General features: G+C 53.0%; 1 protein-coding gene across 1 annotated transcript; it reads left to right on the top strand.

Moving 5' to 3' along the window:
• The first annotated feature begins 715 nt into the window (after positions 1-715).
• On the top strand, positions 716-21,063 carry LOC118886084 (hydroperoxide isomerase ALOXE3-like). Its single transcript, XM_036835268.1, is given in 17 exon segments — positions 716-877; positions 1,500-1,704; positions 2,771-2,852; positions 3,387-3,485; positions 3,788-3,913; positions 6,669-6,772; positions 7,309-7,481; positions 8,038-8,039; positions 8,233-8,374; positions 8,494-8,697; positions 8,791-8,877; positions 9,423-9,592; positions 10,155-10,276; positions 14,905-14,922; positions 14,925-15,004; positions 15,605-15,768; positions 20,259-21,063. Coding segments are annotated over 17 exon segments (2,115 nt in total). The 5' UTR covers positions 716-730; the 3' UTR covers positions 20,449-21,063.
• Positions 21,064-22,997: the final 1,934 nt, after the last annotated feature.

The following is a 22,997-nucleotide window of genomic DNA, read 5'->3' as shown; positions in this document are numbered from 1 at the left end:
AGACTGAGATCGGGCATGCCAAAGACCGGGGACACAGAGGGCCGGGCTTGGGGGTGGTGGTGCCGAGTTTAGGAGGTGACAGGAGGGCTGTTTCTGACCCCTATGCAGTGTGCAGAGATGCGTGTCCGACTCGCGTGTGGCTGTAGTCACGTGTGATTTACGGCTCACTTGTGTACAGTGATTCACATGGATGATTCACAAGTAGGAATGCGGGTGCCCTGTGGCCAGTTCTGGCTGAGAGAGAGGATGAAAGAGTCTTGGGGGAAGTTGGGGAGTGGGCGGACAAGGGCCCCAGGGCATCAGTCGGCCCCTGACCAGGAGCAGATCAGTGTCCCAGTCATACAGGTGTCACCGAATCCCTGTCTCCCTCTCGGCATCTGGTCCCTCCCTTCCCAATGGGACCCGGGCTCCTGATAATCATCTGGGTGAACCCGGTCCTGCCAGTCAGAGGGACCGGCTGTGCCAGATGCAAACAAACAACTATTGCGGCGAAAGGCTATGGGCGGGAAGAGGGAGCCCTCAGCTAGCAACAACAGAGAGCTTCTGGAGAGAGCGAGCCAGCGAGTGAGCCCTAGAGCATCCCAGAGAGAGCTGGACTTTTCCTCAAAGGCCTATCCTGACCCCCAGGCCCTGACACAGCGGCTCAGCAGCCCAGCAGCCCAGCCCTGCCTGGCCTGCGGCTCACCTCCTCCAGGCCGGCTGCCGGGGGCATCCTTCCTTCCCTCCCATCATGGCCGTGTACCGCGTGTGTGTGGGCACTGGTCCCTACCTGATGGCCGGCACACTGGACAGCATTTTTGTCACACTGGTGGGCACATGTGGTGAGAGCCCCAGGCGGCGGCTGGATCGCGTGGGCAGGGACTTCGCCCCTGGATCGGTGAGTGGAGGAGAGAGGGAGGAGCCACCCCGAGGGGCAGGGCGGACAGGGGACCCTGAAGGAGGGGAGGGTCTTTCCTCCAGAGCTCATCAAATCCTGCAGAACTCAGGATGCCGGTCCTGACCTCGTCACTACCCCTATTCTGGTCCCTGTCTTTTCTGGGGATGATAAACCCTATCCAGGCAGGGCTGTGGAGAAGGAGCCCTGGGCAGGGGCTCCGGAGAATTCCATTGGCTTCCTAGCTCCTCCTCCAATAACTGAAGGTGGGCTTTGGGGAAGGAGCTTGCCCTCTTTGAGCCTGGGTTTCCTTTTCTCTGGAAGGGGTCCACCTGCCTCTGCCAGGCCCCAGGATTGTTTGCTGGTGGCCTACATAAGGTGAGGGCTCCAAGGAGGCTAGGGAGATCCCGAATCCACTCTGCTCACACAGGGCTCCTGCAGCGCCGTGGCTGCTACTGCCGGGATGAAGGATGCCCTTTTCTAATTCATGCAAAGGCACCACATGGGTTACGGTCAGCTCGGGTTTATATGTCAGGCTAGGTGTCGGTGCAGACGCACTTTTCAAGGTGCAAGGATGACGCTGGCAGTTCCTTGCCTCTCAACTGCTTGCTCTCTTGCCCCCCAGGTGCAGAAGTACAAGGTACGCTGCTCAGAGGAGCTGGGGGAGCTCTTGCTGCTGCGGCTCCACAAGGAGCTCTACGCTTTCTTCCCCAAGGACTCCTGGTACTGCAGCCGTATCTGTGTCACTACCCGCGGTGGTACTCTTTGCCACTTTCCCTGCTATCAGTGGATTGAGGGCTACTGCACCATAGAGCTTCGACCAGGAACAGGTGGGCCAGAGGCAGGGGCCGGCCTGGGCTGCAGAAGACATCTGCTGGGATCAGGGGGGAGCTCTCACAAGAGCCCAGGGTGTAGGGAATAGGGCTGGAATTAGGGTGACTGGAACTCAGGGCTCCCACGTAGGTGCTTTCTGAAAATATAAGCCTCTAACGCCCTGAAATGCAGGGGCTTTCTGGGCAGTATTTACCACCCCCCCCAGACACACAGAGACTAGGCACACACACTTACATACACTCACACCACTCAGAGACACACACACAAACACACAGATATGTGTGCTCACCACTGACACCCTCTGCCCTTCCCCAGAGCCAATTCCTCTGAGAGGAATTAACCTGCAAGCTGAGTTACTGAATTTCAACAGGGGAAGAAGCCCTGAACGTTTAGAGAATTTAGCTGGAGAGGCCCTGGCCACTACCACTGGCTTTTCTGGTATGGATGAAGTCCCTGTGAGGGGCTGTTCAGATTCTTTCTTGAATTTGTGGGACGTTTCAAGGTTGCTGGGCTGAAGCTCCTTCAGCCCCTGGACCCCCATATCTCCTGAGCAGCTCTCTCATCTGCAGAGGCAAGACTAAGGCGAGTCCGAGCGTGGAGATGAGTCTTGGGCATGAGAGATGATGTTCTAGGTCAAGGTGAAGCGAGTGAACATCACCCTTGCTAATACTGTGAGTTACTCACAGACTTCACTCCGAACCCCCATCTGTCATCACAGCACATCCACCCATCACTTCACAAAATATGTTCGTTCATCAGTCCTTTGTCAAGTGCATATTATATGCACGGTGCCAGGCACCATGCTGGATGCTGGGAATACAAAAAATGAATACGACGTGACTTCTGCCCCCAAGGAGTCAAACATGCAAACAATTAGGAAGATTGTTATAATTTGGGGGTGAGGTTGTCCTGAATCCCTTCTACTGATGAATGCACAAAGAATGTGGGACATCTGTGTCACTGAGGGATCGGGTTCAAGGGTTGGGGGGTTCAGGAAAGGCATGCTGGAGGAGGTGTTATTTGACAAGAGACTTACCAATGAGTAATTTTCATTCCTCACAGCAAGAACTATTTGTCAGGACTCCCTTCCCCTCCTTTTGGATCACAGGAAATGGGAACTCCAGGCCCGACAGGAATGCTACCGGTGAGGGTGGCCTAATTTGACTTCTTTGCTCTCTTAATCCGACCTCATCCTTAATCAGACTGGTACTAACTCTAAACTCAATTCCAACTTTGGGGGCCCAGCTCTGATCACGACCCTCATTTAAACCTAATCTTAATCTAATATTGACTCTGAGTCCAGACCCAAAATGCCAGTACCGACAATTGTCCCGACAACATCAATGAACCCGCACTCAACCCCAGCTGTCCTTGATGTGACCCAGATACCAGACATGACCCTAGGATTGACCAACTTCAGCCCATCCTCAGCCTCACCCCCAAACCAGCCATGATCTTGATCTCAACACAAACCCAACTCTAAACCAGTGTGGACGTTCATGTCATCCTCAAATGCTACCCTGATCTGAAGCTTAGTGCCTTCAGGAAAAAAAAAAAACTTTGTCACCTACCCAGAAAATGGGTGGTTTCTGGGAGTTTTAAAGTCATGTCTTTGAAAGCTAAGGTTCCTGTTTACCCTAAGCTTCACTTGCCACCTCTGACCTCTTTCCCCTGGAAGCTGGAAAGTCTACGCCCCCGTCAGCAGCTTTGAGGAGGTGGAGTCAGATAAGAAATTTGCTTTGATCAAGACGGTGCCTGGTGCAGACCAGGGCGACAGGTGAGGGTGAACTGAGATTTGGGGAAGAAGCTGGAGGGGCGTGAAGTGAAGGGTCTGTTGTGAGGACTGGGTGGGCAGCCTGGAAAGCAGGATCTGTGACAAATGCAGTTTAATTCAAGTGTCTGGAGCAGACTGGGTGGGGATGGCCCCTGGGGTCTGGCAGAGAGGAGGGGAGAGGGCAGGGGAGGAGCCTGGAGTGAGGGGAGGCCTGGGGATTCTGGGGGAGGAGGAGAGGGATTCAGAGGAGTGGGCTGCAGGCCCCTCCGACTGGTTTCTGCCCTTCTGCTCCCTCCACTCCCCAGCAGGGGAAACAGGTACTTGCCCGGCTTTCCCATGAAAACTGACATCCCGTCCTTGCTGCCCACGGAACCCAATATTCGCTACTCGGCCACCAAGACGACCTCGCTGCTCTTCAATGCCATCCCTGCGTGAGGCCACTGCCCTCTCTGCACTCCTGCTCGCTCTCCCTTCAGCCTCTGTCCCTTTGATGCACATCCATGTCTCTGCCCCAGTCTCCCCTCTCCCCGTCCCCAGTCTCCCCTCTCCCCGTCCCCAGTCTCCCCTCTCCCCGTCCCCAGTCTCCCCTCTCCCCGTCCCCAGTCTCCCCTCTCCCTGTCCCACCACCCCGTCTCTGCTCTCTCTTTAAGCAACTCCATTCTCTAGCTCCCCATCACCACCTCTTTGCTCTTAATTATCCCTTTTCTTTCCATTCCTCAAATCAATAGAATTAATTGAGCACCTACTCAGAGCAGAGCACGGTCCCAGGCACTGTTGGTGGGACCACGTTGAGTAGGACCAGAGAGGCCCAGCTCTTAAGATTTAAGGAGGTGGTCAGGCCACCTCAGGTTCAATTTCCAGACCAAAACTTTCTAGCTTTATGACCTTGATTTTCACTTAGCCTCTAAACCGTTTTCTCATTTGTAAAATGAAAATAATATTCCTATCTACCTCATAGGTGTGGGGGAGACTTTAATGAGCTAACATCCAGCACAAAATAATCTCTCAATAGAGGTTACTGAGTAGTATTAGGATATAGTTTTGGCCAGGAGGAACTCACAGTCTCCCTCGGGAGACGTGCAGCACAGTTAATCAGCAATCGGAGGGGTCACAAGCAGCTCAAGTCTGAGGTTGTGAGTGTGATGTGGCTGGAGGGGGTACAGTTGACATCTAGTGTCTAGAGGAGGCAGGTCAGCGGGGCTCAGGAGGTGGCTGCTGGGGAGACAGGTGGGACTGAAGCTTTGGGCGGGTGGGGGAGAGGATCAGTGAGGGGAGAGTGGGTGGGTCCTGGGCAGACCCAGGTCAGTATGGCAGGAGGAGTGCAGGGCTCGGCCATCTGCGCAGGGGCTGCATTAGGAGGCCCAGAGGAGGCCAGGGCAAGGAGCCGGATCCTCGTGTTCTGGGCTTTGGTGCCAGAACGGTTCTTCTGGAGAAGCACTAGGGGGAGGGGATGCAGAGGTGAGGCGGAGTACGGAGCTTGAGTGTGTCCACAGTGGATTGGGGTGCACAGGCAGACACAGGGGGCTCAGGCTTCAGGACAAGGACCCGCTGAGAGGCCCTGGCAGGGCTAAGGGACCAGGGGAGCATCCTGGAAGGTAGAGTCACCTGAGTTGGTCCCCGGATGGATATGCGGGTCTAGGCAAGGGAGGGCCCAGGAGACCACGTGGACAGCCTGTGTGAGGCTCAGAGAAGGGCCAATGGGAAGAGGAGCTGGCATTTGGCAGCCATCTGGTCATTTACAGAGGGGAGGGAGTCACTGGGCTTTAGTGCGAGGTGACTGCAGGGTGTCCTGAAGGACATGTGTGGCAGGCCTGGGAAAAGGAAGGCCTGTTCTTTCTTCTCTCTTGCCTCCTCAGCCTCTGCTTTAATGACCAAGCTCCCATCCAGTTTTTCCCATCCCCTGGGTCCTGAGTGGGCAGACGCTCAGCAAAAACCCATGGAAGGAGGAGTGAGCGGCTTAGTGGGCACCACGTAGGAAGCTGTCCCTGGGCTTGTCAGGTACTAAGGCCCCCGCGCCCTCTCCAGGTGCCCACACTCTTCATGGCACACCAGCATCCTTCCACAGCCTACCTTACTGACCAACTGCCATAACCCTCCTGTCCTATGTTCCAGTCCCTTCCATTTGACTTGGCCTAGCTAGTGAGCGATTATTACGAACTGGGTATGTCAGGCATACACAGCCCAGTCCTGGCCCTAAGGAGCCCATAGTATACTAGGAGTTGATTTGAGTACACTGTAGGATAATAAAGGGAGTGATGTACTTAAGGGTTTACGATGTAACGAAGGAAGTCATGGGTATTTTGTGAAAGATACACACAGGCGTGTGTTTGGGGGGCCACCAGGCCATGCTTCATGAAGGACTTCGCATCTAAGATGCACACAGAAGAACAGATAGGTTTGATACTAGGTGGAGATGTAGGAGGTTTTCTAGGAGAGGCACAGCTTGAGCAAAGCCCTGCACAGGGGAGAAAGCTGACTTCATTTCAAGCATTTTTTTCTGATTATAAAATAATACATGCTCGTTTAAATGCCTCAGGAAAGGGCGGAAGTTTGTTACATTCTTTCTCCACCAGCATCCTACCTCCCAGGGAGGGAGTGGGGCAAGGCCTACGACCAAGGGGAGGGTCCAAAAAAAAAATAATAATAATAATAATACATGCTCATTGTAAAAAAATTCAAACAGTACCGACATCCACAAAGTGAAAAGTGCACGGCCCGCAGGTTAGCAAGCCCACTTTTACCGGTTCAGCGTACAAAGTACATCTCTGGCTATGTTTAGCAAGAGAGCTGTGACTGGCTTGGTTAGTGCACAGGGTGGGAGAAAAAGCTAGCAAGGTTGTAGAAATCAGCTGGTGGGGAGCTTCCTAGGCAGCCTTAGCGGTTGGGGCTTTGTCGTGTGGGCGGAGGGGAGCCAGGGAAGGTCTGTGACAAGCTGAGAGCTTGGAGAAAGCAGGACGAAACACCAACGAGGAGACTTGTCTGCACCCTGCGCGCCACCTTTGCACACACATGTGGAGTCACCCCTACAAAGCCTCAAGTAGCCTCTAGACTTTTATCCCATGTGGACTGTTAGGTACCTCTTCTCTGGGCACTGGCCTCGTCAGATCCCTCCAGGCCTCTAGGCTGGGGGCACAGTGCCGTTGGCAGCCCCTAGCCCCCTGCCCACCCCCACTTCCCCTCCCACAGGTCCTTGGGCATGAAGCTTCGAGGGCTGCTGGACCGCAAGGGCTCCTGGAAGAAGCTGGATGACATCCGGAATATCATGTGTTGCCACAAGACCTTCACCTCAGGTGTGCAGAGCCAGGCAGAGATGTCCGTCCTCCACCCCACCCCATACTCAGACCCCTCCGCCCCATCCTGGGAAAAGGCCCTCTTCTAGCCCTCTCAGGGGGACTGCTGGATCCCAGAGGGAGGGGCTCCTGGTTTCACTGGTGGCAATCTCCCGGATTCCCCTCCGGAACCAATCTCTCCTCCCTCTGGGAGGGGACAAGAATAGGTGAGTGGGGATAGAGAGGGTCAAGGGTCACTTAGGGAGTCCTGACCCTGATCAGATGCACTTGCCTCTCTTCCCCTACCCCTGCCACAAAGAGTTCTGGGCTTTGGGGCCAGACTTTGGTTCAAATCCCTGCTCTGCCACCCAACTGAGCAAGTCACTCTACCTCTTCGAATTTCGGTGTCCAGTGTTAAACTGAAGATATAATTATACCTACTCTCATAGGATTGCTGGAAGGAAAGGCTAAACCATGGTGACGAGCAAAGGGCTGGGTTGAGCATGATCTAGTGAAGTGGTTTCCAGCCCAACTGGCCCCCCTCTCTTGTCCCCTAGAGTACGTCACTGAGCACTGGTGTGAAGACCACTTCTTCGGATATCAGTACCTGAACGGTGTCAATCCTGTCATGCTCCACTGCCTCTCCAGCTTGCCCAGCAAGCTGCCTGTCACCAATGACATGGCGGCCCCCTCGCTGGGACCAGGCACCTGCCTGCAGACAGAGCTGGAGGTGGGTGAGTCGTCATTAGGGAGAAGGGACGGGTACGGAGGGTAAGGGTAGGATGACTGCATCCAGCCTGCAGGCCTCATCCCCCAGCCCTGCACCTTTAAATAGAGCAGCTATGGATGAGAGCCAGATGGGGCTCAGGCCTGAGGCATGAGATGGGGCCTGGTGAAGTGGTATGAATGAGCATGACAGCTTGGAGGAGGAGGCCCTGTCCCTGTTCTGGGGCCTCCAAGATCCCAGGTGCTGAGGCCCAAAGAAGGCTGTTTTAGGACAGGCCAAAGGCAGCACCACTAGACAGAGCAAGAATGATCCTTGAGAACTAGAAGCTCCGAGGGTGTGGGAGAAGATGACAGCCCAGTCTCTCTGGGGGCAGTCAAGCCCTCAGGCATCCTCCAGAAGGCTGGAGATGGGGCTGGTGAGTTCCCCTCGTGTGTTGATTTTGCTGATACTGGATACACTGAAGTCATCTGACTTGAGAGAATAGGAAGGACCAGGAATGGGGAATGGGGAAAGGGGGAGAGGATGCTGGCTTGTCCAAGCTGCTGGGAAGCCAGGTGAGAGGTTGCACAACGAAGGACTCAGCTGGACCTCATTCCGGACATGTTGGGAAGGGTGGGGTACCCAACACTAGCCTATAGTGCAGGCACCAATAATTACTGAGACCCAGGCTGGAGTGGGAGTGGCCAGAGAAGGGAGAGGGAAGCAGAGCGCGGGTGGGGAGGGCACTCTAAGGCTCCGTGCCACTTCCCCTGAGGGGGCGCATCTTCCTAGCGGACTACTGGATCCTGGCAGAGGTCCCCGTCCGCTGCATAAACAGCCATCCGCAGCACGCGGCCTCCCCGCTCTGCCTGTTGTGGCTCAACCCCCAGGGGGCGCTGGGGCCCTTGGCCATCCAGGTGAACCTGGGGCCGGGCTTTGGGGGGTTGTGGGGGGGGGCGGCGAGGCTTCGGGGGCGGGGCCTCAAGGGGCACACTAGCAGTCTAGAGCCTTACCCCCTTATTACTCCTGGACGCAGCTCAGCCAGACCCCCGGGCCAGACAGCCCCATTTTTCTGCCCACTGACTCCGACTGGGACTGGCTGCTGGCCAAGACGTGGGTGTGCAACTCTGAGTTCCTGGTGCACGAGAACAACACGCACTTTTTGTGCACGCATTTGCTGTGCGAGGCCTTCACCGTGGCCACTCTGCGTCAGCTGCCGCTCTGCCACCCCATCTACAAGGTCTGGGTGACCCCCGGGCGGGGCCAGAGGGAGCGGGGCCGGGGCGGCCTTCTCCCCTGACCTTCGGCTCCTGTGATCTCAACCCGCTCGCAGCTCCTGCTTCTGCACACTCGCTACACGCTGCAGGTGAACACCATCGCACGGGCCACGCTGCTCAACCCAGAGGGCCTTGTGGACAAGGTGCGGCCTCCCGGCTCCCCGCCCGCCCCTTCCAGGGGGCTCCTTCCCGAGGGCACCTTGCCCCGCCTACAAACCCTGTTGTACCTCCAATCCCATTCCCCAGTGCCTGCCAGCCTCCCCACGAGCCCCGCCCCTCTCCTCCAGTCTCCTACTTGCCCCGCCCACAAACCCTGTCTCCCTCCCTTCGATCCCACCCACCGGGCCCACCTCCTCGGGCTCGGGTTCCAAAGGCTCCTAGAGTTGGGCAAGGCACCCTGGCCTGAGCACAGCCGCCCGCTGACCCTGCGTCGGCGCTCCCCTCCCGGCCTGCCCGGCCTTCAGTTTATTCTTCCAGTTCCCACGTGCCTAAGGATTACCGCCTACGCGCGTAGTAAGGCCGCAGCCTGCGCAGCCCATGTCGTGCTCTCATGGGTGTTTGATCCTTAGTCTTGGACTGCTCGATTGACTGAAAAATGCGCTCTGCTGAGTCACTAGACCAATCTCATCCCCAGGCACTGGGGTGGGGGATGGGCCGCTCCGGGAGCCCAGCTGTGTTCTGTCCTCAGGTCCCGTCCATCGGGAGGCAAGACCTCCTCTACCTCATGAGCACCTGTCTGGCCCACTTTACCTACACCAATTTCTGCCTTCCGGACAGCCTGCGGGCCCGCGGCGTCCTGGATATCCCCAACTACCATTACCGAGACGACGGCCTGAAGACCTGGGTGGCCATTGAAAGGTGTGGGCCCGGGACCTGCAGCCAATCTGGCCCAGGGGCGGGGTGGACCCGTGTGCTCATGCAGGCTGGGGCGCTTGATGCTGGGGGCTACAGGTGTCCTCAGGCCCAGCGTGGGGCACCTCAAGGGTGAGAGTTGCGGTTGGGGTTCCTTATGAAATGGCAGGTAGCCGTGGGCTGACGAGGGGCTGGGCTGTGTGTGAATGAGCAGAGGACGGGGAAGGGGAAGGACGGGGCGTCCAGAGGAGTCAGGGCAGCAGCAACAGCTAGGTGTGGGCTGGGGCCTTTAGGTGGGCAGGTCTTCCCTTCTCCTGGGTGCTGAGTGGCGAGGGGACGCAGCATGTCAGGCTCTCCTCGGTGGCCTCTCTGGAGTGGGGGTGAGACTTGAGGGAAGCCTGGGCACTGGGGTTCCAACTGAATCTGGGGGTCCCCACTGAACCCCCATGGACTCTCAGTGGACTCTGGGCGGCTGGCTCTCCCTGGCCTGAGCAGCACTGGGCCTTGGTTTTCGGGCAAGGCCTGAGCCCAAGGTCACTGCCGTAGCAGGGACATCTCTTTCCTACAGTTTTGTCTCAGAAATCCTGGGCTACTATTACCCCAGTGATGCGTCCGTGCAGCAGGATTTGGAGCTGCAGGCCTGGGTAGGAGAGATCTTTGCTCAGGCGTTCCTGGGCCGGGAAAGCTCAGGTATCCCCTCCCCATCCTCCAACCACAGACTCCCAGTAACCCACTGTCCCCCTTGGCCCTACCATGACCCAGTTCTTATTCATTGACCAGCCTTGGAAGAACATGCTGTTGTTAGCCCCATCAAACGATAAGGAACAGGCACAGAAGGCTGCACAGGTAGTAAGTGGCAGAGGCGGGATCCAGAGCCAGCGCCCAACATCTCCAAAGCCCTTGCTTTCAGCCACTACATGGTGCGTGTCTGCTCCCTGCTTGACCTTTACCACCCATTCACCTCCACTTGCTGAGGTCTGTGGTTGAGTCACATCACGTGGTAGGAGCCATCTCCAGCTGCAAGCACTAAGGACTCTGGAATCCTCTCTCATACCCTCTTATGCCCGTCCTGCCGGGTGGCCCCTCCAGCCACCAACCTCTCTCACTTTTGGCTTCATGGCGTAGCTTGGTGCCGCTGCTGCCTGATTCCCCTTATTTACTCCTGTCACTGGCCCCTAACTCTCCCCTCTCTTCTGACACTGCCAGAGTGGCCTCTGAGACCCACCAACACCAGTGGCCCCCTCTCAGGCCTCCTTTGCTTAGTCCTCCCTTTCTTAAAGTCTTCCCTTTGCTCCAGGGAGGACGTGTCCTTCGGAACCTCCCACTTCTTTCAGGGCTTCTGCCGCCTCCCCATCCCAGCCCTGGCCGGAGGGTGGAAGACTCTCACTGCCTGGGATGTCTTCTCTCCGCAGGGATGTGACTTTTAGCTGACTTAGCACTTTTGGTGGCCTCCCAGAGGAATTCCCATCGGGGGAGACCCGGGAAGGAGGCGTGGTCTCAGGTCACCAGGAAATAGAATGAACAGCTGGTGTAGCCCTACCTGTAATGGGCTCCAAAGTTTTTTTTTGTTTTTTGTTTTTTTTGGCCACTCTGTGCAGCCTGCGGGGATCTTAGCTCCCCAACCAGGGATTAAACCTGCACCCCCTGCATTGGAAGAACGGAGTCTTAACCACTGGACCATCAGGGAAGTCCCAGCTTTTTTTTTTTTTAAACAAAATTTCGAACATATAGAAAAGTATAGGATATGACGTAATGAACACCCATTTACCCACCACCTAGACACAGTTCCTAACATTTTGCCATATTTGATTAAGCTGTTGCTTTTGCTTATTGCTGAAGTCTTTTAAGGTAAATTACACACATTTCATATTTTACCCAATTGATATGCATCTCAAAAAAAAACCCAAACAAACCCATGACACGACGCTGCTTTTCTACACAACCACAATGCTGTCATCATGTTTAACAAAATTGACAATAATCTCCAACATCACCCTCTTACTCGTCCATATTCAAATTTCCTCACTTGTCCCATTCTCCCTCAGCTGATCCTGTTGATTCTGGAGCCAGTCAAGGACCACATGACACCTTTATTTGTTTTGACTCTAAAGCCTCTCTCACTTTAGGACAGGCCCCTCCACCCTTTTTGAAATCACATGACATCTCACAAGGGCTACTGAAAAGCTAGGACTTGCTGTTCTGCCGAATGTCTCACCTTCCAAATTTATCTAATTGCTTCCTCATGATGTCATTCCTCTACCCCCTGTGTTTTTTGTCAATCGGAAGCAATACCTACAGGTTAAATGTTTTGGGCAAGAGTATTTCTCCAGTGATGCTGTGTTCTCCGCATTGCATCATATTGGGAGGCATGTGACGTCAGGCTGTCTCACTATTAGCGATGCCAAGTGTGATTTCTGGGTTAAGGTGGTGACAGCCAGGTCTCTTGTGGATCTTTTAAAGGGCAGCCCCTCCCTGTGCTTTGCACACCTGCTATTAATCAGGGGCGTCCTGATCCTGACTGCTTCTCCTCCAGGGACAGCTATTTTTCTCTTTGGGGTTATCTGTTTCCTATTCAAGACCCAGAGCGGGATCAGTTCTCTGATCTTTCTTTATTCAACTTGTCTCTGATTTAATACATCAGGACATCCTTCAGATAGACAAACATCTCTTCCAACTAGCACAAACTAATTCTAGACTCATGTTTTAAGGTAAAACACATTCATTCATTAACCTCAGTCAGCATGCCTTTTGCTTCCATATTTCAAAGGGAAAAAACAAACGATATGTGCTACAGAAAAATTCCCGTAGACGGTCTAGCTTCTTTGCTTTTTTATTCTATCCACCATGAACAGAACATTCAGAAAATTCCCACACACTCCGAGGCAGACAGACACCTGGTCCTTCCTCCAAGCCTCTCCGTCCGCTCTGTTGCATCAGCCTCTTTCCTGTCATCCTGACTCCAAACCCTGGCGCCATCTTGACTCATGTTCCCCTATGTCTTCCTCTGTCCCTAAATCCAGCAGGTGGCTAATCCTACTGTCCCCATCATCTTCTACTGTCACCATCCTAGTCCCAGTCCTCTCACTACTCGTGCGTTGTGGCTGCCGCCGCTCAACCCGTCCCACCCCTCCCAGCCTCTCGCTGCTCGCCTGCCAATTCAATTACTGGGGCCACCACCCCAGTAATCCTCTGGAACAGTGCCCAGAAACCACCCCGCCTGGCACACTGCTGCAGCCTCACCTCCAATTAAGTCTCCTCCTTTTCCCTCACATTGTTTATGCCTCCGTGCCTTCCCACTCTGGCTTCCTGTCCTCTCACCCTTTCACTTCATTCAACCAGTAAGATTTATTAAGTACTGTTAACATTAAGTATTGTTCCAGGTGCTGGGGTTCAGCAGTGAACATGACAGACAAAAATCCTGGCCTTCATGAAACTTAACATTCTCGTGGGGAGATACAGATAATAAACTAGCAAGTATGTCAGGTGGTTATGAATACTAGGAAGAACAAAAGAGCATCAGGGGATATAGTGGGTCGAGGTAGGGGGATTATTTCAGGTAGGTGGTCAGGTAAGGCCTCTCTGAGGAGGTGATTTTTTTAAAAAATAAATTTATTTATTTATTTTTGGCTGTGTTGGTTCTTTGTTGTTGCTCGCAGGCTTTCTCTAGTTACAGAGAGCACGGGCTCTAGGTGTGCGGGCTTCAGTAGTTGTGGGGCATGGGCTCAGTAGTTGTGGCTCGCAGGCTCTAGAGCACAGGCTCAGTAGTTGTGGCGCATGGGCTTAGATGTTCTGCGGCATGTGGGATCTTCCCAAACCAGGGCTAGAACCCATGTCCCCTGCATTGGCAGACGGATTCTTAACCACTGCGCCACCAGGGAAGTCTCTGAGGAGGTGATGTTTGACAGAGATGTGAAGGAAGGGAGAGAGCTAGTTCTGTGGATAACCGGGGCAAGAGTGTACAGGCAGAGGTGGAGTCAGTGCAAAGGCCCTGGGGTGGGAGTGTGCTGGCGGGTTTGAGGAACCAGAAGACCCGTGTGGCTGAGTAGAGTCAGAGGGAGAAAAGTAGGGAAGGAAATAAAGTTGGAGAAGGAATGAGAGCCAGATCAAGTAGGGCCATGGCGAGGCAAGTGAGGTGGGAAGCCCTTAGTGGGTTTTAGCTAGGGGTGACATAATTGGATTTATGATTCTAAAGGATCACTCACTCCAGCTGTCATGTGAAGAACAGGCTGTCAGGGGCAAAGGCGGAAGCAGTTAAGATTCATCCAGGAGCGAAATGATGGAGACAGGGTGGTATGGAGACTGGAGGTGATGGGATGAGATTGGCTTCTGCAAGAATTTGCTGACATGTGTGGTATGAGATAAAGAGAGGAGCCAGTGCACGGATTTTGGCGGGAGCAACTGGACAGAGAGCACCGAAGTGGGACCACTGGTGGGGGAGGGGGAGATGGGTTTGGGGAGCGTGCGGGATAGGGAGTCAAGCATTAGGCTTGGCAGGTGTCAAGTCTGAGATGCCTCACAGACACTCAGGCAGAGGTGTCAGGTAGTAGCTGACACCCACTGCTGAGTCCAGAGTTCAGGGGCCAGGAGGAGTAGAGATGTGAACTTGGGAATCCTCAGCCAGTGGGAGGTGGTTAAAGCCACAGCCTTGAATGAGACCACTGAGGTACAGAGAAAAGAGGACCAAGGGCTGAGCTTGAAAATGCCTTCCTCTGTCTTCTTCTTTCCATTCAAAGCTCACCCATTCTTCTACCCAGGGAGGCCCCTTCTCTTCCTCCAGGAAAGTCTCCCCTAACCACGCCAGCCCCAGTGCCGAGCCTGCCCTGCCTGCCCTCTCCTCAAAGAGCCAAGCCCTGGCCTTAAAGCTTCCCTCTGCTTCTATCACTGCGAGCTTATAAGTAGCACCCTCTCTGGCCATCTGTCTCTGCCACTAAACCCAGCGGTGGAGGATCTGCTCCTGAGTGCTCAGACAAATCTTGGTGAACCGGGGAGAATTAAGTCATTAAGTACTAATATGGGCTGCAGAAAGAAGTGCCTTGGTGTTCAGGGAGGGGCAGCTTGGCTGTCACGTTGAACCTACCTGGCTCTTCGGTTGTGAGCTCTGCCGGCTGGGCGTTTTCTGGTCCCATCCGAGTACCCCCTTCAGAGACCACACCTTGGTGATGACCATCCCTAACCTCAGCCCAACCCTAATCCTTGTCTAAAGACAGTGGTGGCCACATGTTGAGTCCGCACTGCTCACTCTCTGCCTGCGGTGAGCCCCAGCCCTGGGGAATCTGGTCCCCTCCACCTGCACCCTCTTCCCTTCCTCCCACACGCAGGCTTCCCATGCAGGCTGTGCACCCGGGAGAGCTGGTGAAGCTCCTCACTGCAGTCATCTTCAACTGCTCCGCCCAGCACGCCGCTGTCAACCGTGGGCAGGTGAGGCCGCGGAGGGCGGGCCTGGGGGGCACTGGGTCACGCGAGGTTAGGCCCAGCAATGGACGTGAGGCCAGAGTTCGGGTTGAGAGCGTGGGAGGGTCGGAGCTGTGATGGGTTTATGAATAGGGCCGGGGTTGGAGTGGCAGCTGGGTGGAGTGAAGTGCTGGGGCTGGATGATGACTGGAGTGGAGCTGGGTGCAAGCTTGTAACGGTGGCTCGAGTTGGGATGTGGAGGGAGTGGAACTTAGGGGCTCCTGTCTCGGATGGGCCACGGCCAAGTGGAGTAGAAGCCTGCTCTGTGTGGGAGGCCAACGCGAGACCCACTTCTCGGGCGACCTCTACTCTGGGTCCTCCTCCCTCCTAGGTGACTCACTCCACCCAGTCCTGGAACATTGGGCGGGGAGTGACAAGGGGTGACCCAGGCTCCTGCCACCCTTCTGGAACTTTCAACCTTATACCCCTCCCTCTCCTCCCTCTCCCCGACCCCCTTATTTCCCAACTGCAAAATCTGGGGTGGCAGGTGCAGGAACAGGGATGTTGAGGAGGGAGAGGGTCCTCTTTCTCTGGCCAACCGACTCCACTGGGGTGGGGTCTCCACAGCATGACTTTGGGGCCTGGATGCCCAATGCCCCGTCATCCATGAGGCAGCCCCCACCGCAGACCAAGGGGACCACCCTGAAGAGCCACCTAGACACCCTCCCGGAAGTGAACACCACCTGTAGCAACCTTCTCCTCTTCTGGTTGGTCAGCCAAGAGCCCAAGGACCAGGTGTGGGGGGGTGTCTGGGGGTGGGGGGAGTTTGCAGGGCCTGGGCAGTGGAGGTGGTGGCAGCTCTCCCAGGGAGTTTGGGAGCCGACAGCTGGCATTTATGCCCACTGCTGAGCTGCCTTGGGTTCTTCAGTTTCTTCAGGAAATGACAGCTGGTCCCCAAAGACATACACTGAAGCAAATACCAGTTTAGTGGCTGGGGCACAACTTCCATCTAATTCACCAGTTTACTAATCTATCCACCTATCCGTCCGTCTGTCTATCCGACCACTTACTCGTCCATCAACCACTCATCCATTCACCCAGATATCCAGCGCACATTTGCTGGATCCCTCCCATGTGTCAACACAGTGCTGGGCGCCAGGCTCATAAAGCTGGGTGAGAACGTCCTGCCTTCAAGAATCCTGTGGCCAAGTTGAGGAGACACACTGGAAAATGGAAAAGGGCACCACCATCTTGTAGGAATTATTCATGAATTCCTCCATTCAATCCGGACTTCCTGAGAACCTGCAATGTGCCAGACACTGGTGGGCAGTTATGAACCTTGATGTCCTAAGCTTACAGTCTAGTGACAGAGGTGAGAATGGGGCCCCATGGAACCTGACCAAGTCTGGGCGAACCTGGGACAGCTTCTTGGAGGAAGTGACATCTCAGATGAAACCTCTGGGACAGGGAGGGGTTTGGCAGACAAAAGAGGGGCAGGATTAGTTTCTAGGCAGAGGGAAGGACTCTACCAAGTGAAGCGAAGTGAAGGTGAGAGTCTGTCGGTGGGTTTGCAGGAGAATAAACGGCTCAGTGTGGGTGCAGTATTTGTTCACAGGACAGAGGGGAACCATTGAAGCGTTTAAGCCTGGGGTGACGTGGCTAAATTTGTGTTTCAGCGAGGGTGCTTCTGTGGCTGTGCGGATGGATGGCAGCGGCAATTCTGGAGGCAGGAACGATGGCAAGGAGGCTCTGAGTTAGGCTGGGCCAGGGGAGCAGCCCTTTAATCACCAATTACTATCACCTCCGTTTACACACCGGGTTATCGGTCACGTCTCTGCCCTCCAGGTCGTGTCCCCAAGCTTCCTGACATTATGTGATATCCTCATTTCTCCCGCTGGACTCCATTTGGCACAGAGAGTTTACCTCTCTAACAAATTTTAACTTATCATCCCATCGCCTGGGAGTCCCTGGAGGCTGCTTCCCTGTGGTCCCACGTCCCAAGGATCTGAAGACGCCCATTTCTGTCGTTAGAAAGGAAAAGCTCTCTCTGCTTTTTTGTCTACTCACGGAACACTCTGTGGGTACTCTCGATACTCTCAACTCGATTCTTCCAGCCAGAAAACGTGTGTGGGTGGTTCCCACCCCAAGCAATTCTCCGAAACCAGCTGGGTGTCCCGTGACTTAACCCAGTTCTGACCCTGTCCACCTGGAGATAGCGTCAGATCCCACAGGTCAAGGGCTCAGTCCCACAAGACTGCTCCTCCGCTCCACCCCCCTCCCCCCCTTCAGGTGCCAATCGCAAGCCCAGCTTGTCACCTGAGCTTCTGACCAACCAGCTATAAGAGGTTTCTATGACCCCCTCAGTTTTGATCATTTGCCAGAGCAGCTCACAGAACTCAGGCAAACAGTTTACTTACTAGATGACTGGCTTATGCTAAAAGGATACAACTCAGGAACAGCCCGATGGAGGAGCTCCATAGAGTGAGGTGTTGGGGAAGGGGCGCGGACCTCCCCTGCCCTCTCTGGGTCCACCACCCTCCCAGCACCTCCACATGTGCAGCAACCTGGAAGCTCTCCAAACTTGTGCGGTGAGGGATCTTTAGGGAGGCTGCCTTACCTCGGCATGATTGATTAAATTATTGGCCATTGGGGATTAATTCAACCTTCAGTCCCTCTCCTCTCCCCTGAGGTTGCAGGGGTGAAACAAAGTTCTCACCATCTAATCACAGGGTTGATTCTCCGGGCAACCAGCCACCCCAGGGGCTTTCCAGAAGTCACCTCATTAACATAAGCTCCGGTGGGGTTGAAAAGGGCTTATTATGAATAACAAAAGACACCTTTAACACTCTATCACTTAACGAAATTATAAGGGTTTTAAGAGCTCTGTGCTAGGAACGGGAAGAAGACCAAATATATATTTCTTATTATGAATCACAATGTCGCAGTACAGAGGGAAGAGTACACAAGACGACGAGAGTGGAGAGTTCCCTTTCTCATAAGCCAGTGGGAAGTTCAACCCAGAAAGTTCCAACAACAACAACAATAATAATAGCACCTATCACTTTCTGAGGATCTATCATGCCTCAGTCATTAAATCAGGTATCTTGTGTACACTATTTTAAAATACAAAATAAGTATCTATATTTAAAATGCTTAAGACAGTGACTGGCATATAGCGTTCCATAAATGGCAGCTCCATTTTACAGGGGAGAAAACTGAGATTCAAAGGCACCAAGCAGTTTGCCCAAGGTCACAGCTAGTAAGTAGGCTTTGAACCCAGTCTATCATATTTCTGTGTTCTGCTTTATCAATAGTGACACTATGGTTTTGGAAATTAGATGTCAATCTGGTAAGTAAGACATAAAGCTGATTCTTTGAAAAGACTGATAAAATAAAGAAACCAGAGACAATGCAAATCAAGAAAAAAAAACCCATAAATGTACAACATCAGGAATGTAAAAGGCATATAGCCACATATTCAAGAAGATTGAAAAAATTTTTAAAAAATTAAAAAGGAGAAGAAAATACTTAGTTTTATGCAAATAAATTTGGAAACCTAGATGAAATAAGTGATTTTTTAAAGAAAACCTAAGAAAACAAAACAAAAAAACCAGAAGAGGTGAAAACCACACATAAATGAAAAAGGTTGTAAAAGATCTGATCCCTCTCTTTGTAAAGGGACATTCTATTAAACCTTCAAAGAACAAATAATTCCTAAATCGTTCAAACTGCTTGAAAGTGTAGAAAAAAGTAGAAGCTTCCCAAATCATTTTACTGGGAACCCTGATACCAGCACCTGGCAAAGGCAGTGCTCTTAAGAAGAGAAGTGAGTCTCAGGTAGAGGGTTCTAGTCCCAGATCCACATTTCCCACCTATGTGACCTTGGATACGTAATTGGGCTCTCTAAGCCTCAGTTTCTTTATCTGTAAAGTGGGAATGATGAGAGTACCTGTCTTATAGAATTGTTGTGCCGTTGTGATGGTCCATGTAAAGCCCCTGCAACATCAGCTGTAATTAAGAAAATAAAATTACAAATTCATTCCACTTAGCTACAACAATCTTAAAAATATATCAGTAGTCCGTGGCCAACAGTAAATAGTAAAACAATAATACATCATGATGAAATCTCGTTTAATTTAGGAATGAAAGGTTGGTTCAACCTTATGCAACCTAACAATACACTTCCTTACATCAATAAAGAAACACACCATATAATCATCTCAATATATGCTGAAAAAGCGTTTGATAAATGAGAACAGCCATTACTAATAAAAACTCAGTATAAGATGAAACTCCCAGGACTTCCCTGGTGGTCCAGTGGTTAGGACTTTGCCTTCCACTGCAGGGGGTGAGGGTTCGATCCCTGGTAGGGGATGCCTCGCCGCCAACAAACCCCAAAAGCATAAAGCAGAAGCAATATTGTACCAAATTCAATGGAGACTTTGAAAATGGTCCACATCAAAAAAAAAAAAAAAAATCTTAAAAAAGATGAAACTCCCTTATGGAGTTTTGATAAAGTATATTTCAGAAAACATTGTCCTTATGGTGAAACAATAGAGGTCGTTAAAGTCAGGGACAAGAAAACAAGGCTGTGATTTAACAGTGTTTTGGGAGGCTTTACTGGCGCAATAAAACAAGACAAAGAATTTTTTAAACATCAGGATTGTTGGCAACAGTTGTATTGTATGAGCAGTGTGTGCTGCTTCGGAGACTGGCCCCATGAACCGTGACGGTGAACTGCTTGTGCACTGTGGTCAAGCCCAGAGGGCCAGTTCTGTTCTGCCACAGGATGGCACTGACTGAAGTTCACTGCGCTGTTTCTTGACTGTGATTGGCTACACTGTAAAGCACGAGTGTATGGTGATGCTGATTATGCTGGCAATACTGGTTGACTGGGAGATGCCTCAGACCTGGTTGTCTTCAGGGGTTTACATCTGTGAAACTGTGAGGTAACAGGTGTAGCCTTGGGCATACTTGCTCGGGCGTGTTTACGTTGATTTCAGGTGTGTTCTGAATGTGGTTGCATTTAGTTCATAGAGCAGTGGCCCAGGCACAGGAAGGGACCTTTTTAGGGACCCGTGGTCTGCGGGTGTCCAGGCTGCTCTGCGCAGGTCGCTGGAGTGGTGGTTTGGAGGTTTGAAGGGTTTGCGTTTACAGTAGCCGTGGCTGGGTCACGCCCGCCTTTAGAAGCCACTTTGACTGTATTTGCTGGCAAATGTGGCCCTTCATTATTCTGCATCCTGTCCTGAACATCATCCTGACCCTGCACCTGATTTTTCTCCCAACGGCCCCTGGGCACCTACCCGGACGAGCACTTCACCGAAGAAAGGCCGCTCCGAAGCATCGCCATCTTCCAGAGCCGCCTGGCTCAGATCTCGCGAGACATCCGGGAGCGGGAGCAGAACCGGGGCCTGGAGCTGCCCTATATCTACCTGGACCCTCCCCTCATAGAGAACAGCGTCTCCATTTAACCCCTTCCTCCTACCACCCGGAAAGCCCAAGCGTGAGGAGGCCCAGCTTCCCAGGGTCCTCAAGGCCCTTCCGTCTTCCCTGTTCTCGGTCAGCCTGAACTTTCTCTGCACGTGGGGACCTTTTCCACCCACGGTGGCTCTAGCATCACATGAACTGGGCCCTGAGCTGCCAGTACAGCGGTGTCCAGGGTGAGAAGTCGCTGGCTAAAGTCAAACGCACAACAGGCCCTTCAAAAGGAAGGAACCCCAACACCCCTTGCCCTACTTTGGGCAGGCTCCTGTGAAAGCCTAGCCTACTCCCACCTTCTGTGAAAACTCTTCCTCCTCCCATTGGGCCCAGGTTGGGACTCTGAGGGCGCCTTACCAGTCCTCCCCATTCCAAAACTCCTTCTCCTACTTTGCCTCTTTGTTTCCACTTTCCTCCCATCCTAGGACCAACCCAATCCAACTTCCTTCTTCAGAAGAGCCTGGAAACTGGACGAGGAAGGATGTGTGCCCTGGATCTGTCATGTGGTCCACTTTGACCCCAGCATCTTTAGGGAGAGGGTTAGAATTAGAGCCCAGCTTACCTGTACCTCTAGCTGTAGTTTTCAGGGCCAGGCTCCCTGGCTTGTGTGTGCGTGTGTGTGTGTGTGCGTGTGTGTGTGTGTGTGGAGTCTCTTACCAGCTCTTTCCTATCCCCACTATCATCCCCCACCTTTTTTGTCCTTGAGCCCAGTAAGTTCAATAAAAATCAATATACTTGGCTCCCATTTCATTTTTGTTTTTGTTCCTGTGTGTATGTAGGTGGGTGGGGAACCAGGGGATTAGAGAAAGAAGGAGCAGCAATGAGTCCCTGGATCACCTGCTCTGGAGACAGGAAGCCTCCCAGCTCAACCCACCACCTAGCCAGCCCCTACATTCCTTCACCTCCCAGAGTGTGTTATCCATCAGGAGGTGAAGGAATATCCAGACTCAAGGGGCCGATACAAAAAAGTGGGTATTTTGCAAAGCCTGGGAATCCAGCTTCTGGGTGTGGGAGTTGTTAGCATTGCCACTGAGATCTGGTTCCTCTTCTGGACACATGGAGGATTCAATCTCTGGCTCTCTTGTGCATGGGTGGAGTCATGGATGAGTTTTGGCCAACAAGCTATGAGCAGAAGCGATGTGGTCATCTCCAGGCTGGAGCATTTAATTGCTGGCATGAGCCCACCAGAGTTCTCTGCTCTCTGCCTCTGTTTTCTAGAAGCATGTGACGAGATGGTGCTTCCATCAGCTTCTGTCTCTGAGGGACTAGAGCAGAGTCCCCTGATGACCTGAGCTGGGCATGGAGCTGAGTGAGAAATAAACTTTTGCTGGGTTAAGCCATTGAGATTTTGAGATTATTTGTTGTTGCAGCATAATCTAACCCACCCTGACTGAAACAGATGGTAATCTGGGGGGTCTAACGTTCTCCCTTCCAGCCCTGTAGCCCTTAAAAATTGAGATTTGTGCAGCCCTCAAGTCAGTCATCCACATCTTTCTCCACAGCCACCCAGCCTTCCCATTTTCCTGCTTCCCTAGACTTCAGATCTAGCCCCCCTTACCTCTTCTGCCTCCTGAGTCAAATTTTGTACCCGACCAAATCCTGGTCACGGCCTCTCTTTGGCCAGAGTCACAGTGTCTTTGGGGAGTGGACGTGGGGCAGACTTTGGCTCCGCCAAAGATCGGATTTTCACTTCCTGCACATGTGATACTGGGAGAATAGGATCCCCATGGCATTGTGCATGAAGAGGCGTGTTTGGGGGTGTCTCACCTGCAGATTCCAACCTAAGAATTTAGCCAAAATCACCAGTTTCTGTTCGCCTTTGAACAGAATCAAGGAATAAGACATGCCCAACGGCGCCCCCTTGTGGCTAGAAGAACTATAGCAGAGGCTGGATGTGCCATCCACTTAAACCTGGGCTTTGACTTAGAACAGCAGGACCAGGATACGCTGGAAGGATGTCAGGGCACAGTCAGGCAGCTTGTCTTTCCAAGAGGACAGACACTCCTTGGCCTGAACCAAAGTTAGCATTAGAAGACATTCCTCATCTGCAAATGTCCCAGAGCCAGAGAGGGTGGAACCAGGGGGGATCATTGGAATCTGTTTCCCCAGAAAGCCAGCTTGGAGGGAGATTTACTGGCGAGACACACCTGGCCACACGTAGGATTCTATGTGGGCTCTGGACACCTCTGGGGACAGGATGTGGGGAGGGGGCCCATGTAAAGCTCCAGCCTTGTCAGACAGGGGGCGTCCCCCAGCTTGCACTCTGGACCCCTCTGTGCTTTTCCGTCAGTCTGGAGGGCAGCTGGTATGGTGTAAAGAGAAGATACCAGCCCTCTTTCCGAGTCCCTCAGCCTCAGTGGCCCAGATTTGTCAGATAAATGGGAGGAACGTGAAGACCAGGGAAGTCCCTTCCAGCACTGACGTTCTGGGATCTGCTTGCCTCGTGGCTCCTGTCTCCCTAGACAGTATGTGGAGGACGCGGCTATGAATTCCCCTGGCATGATCCCTACTTCAACTGGCTTATGGGGGCAGACGAAAAACA

Source organism: Balaenoptera musculus, chromosome 20 (genome assembly GCF_009873245.2).
Source record: "Balaenoptera musculus isolate JJ_BM4_2016_0621 chromosome 20, mBalMus1.pri.v3, whole genome shotgun sequence".
Lineage (NCBI taxonomy): Eukaryota > Metazoa > Chordata > Mammalia > Artiodactyla > Balaenopteridae > Balaenoptera > Balaenoptera musculus.
Note: the sequence above shows the minus strand (reverse complement) of the source record. Positions and strands in the feature narration are given on the sequence as shown.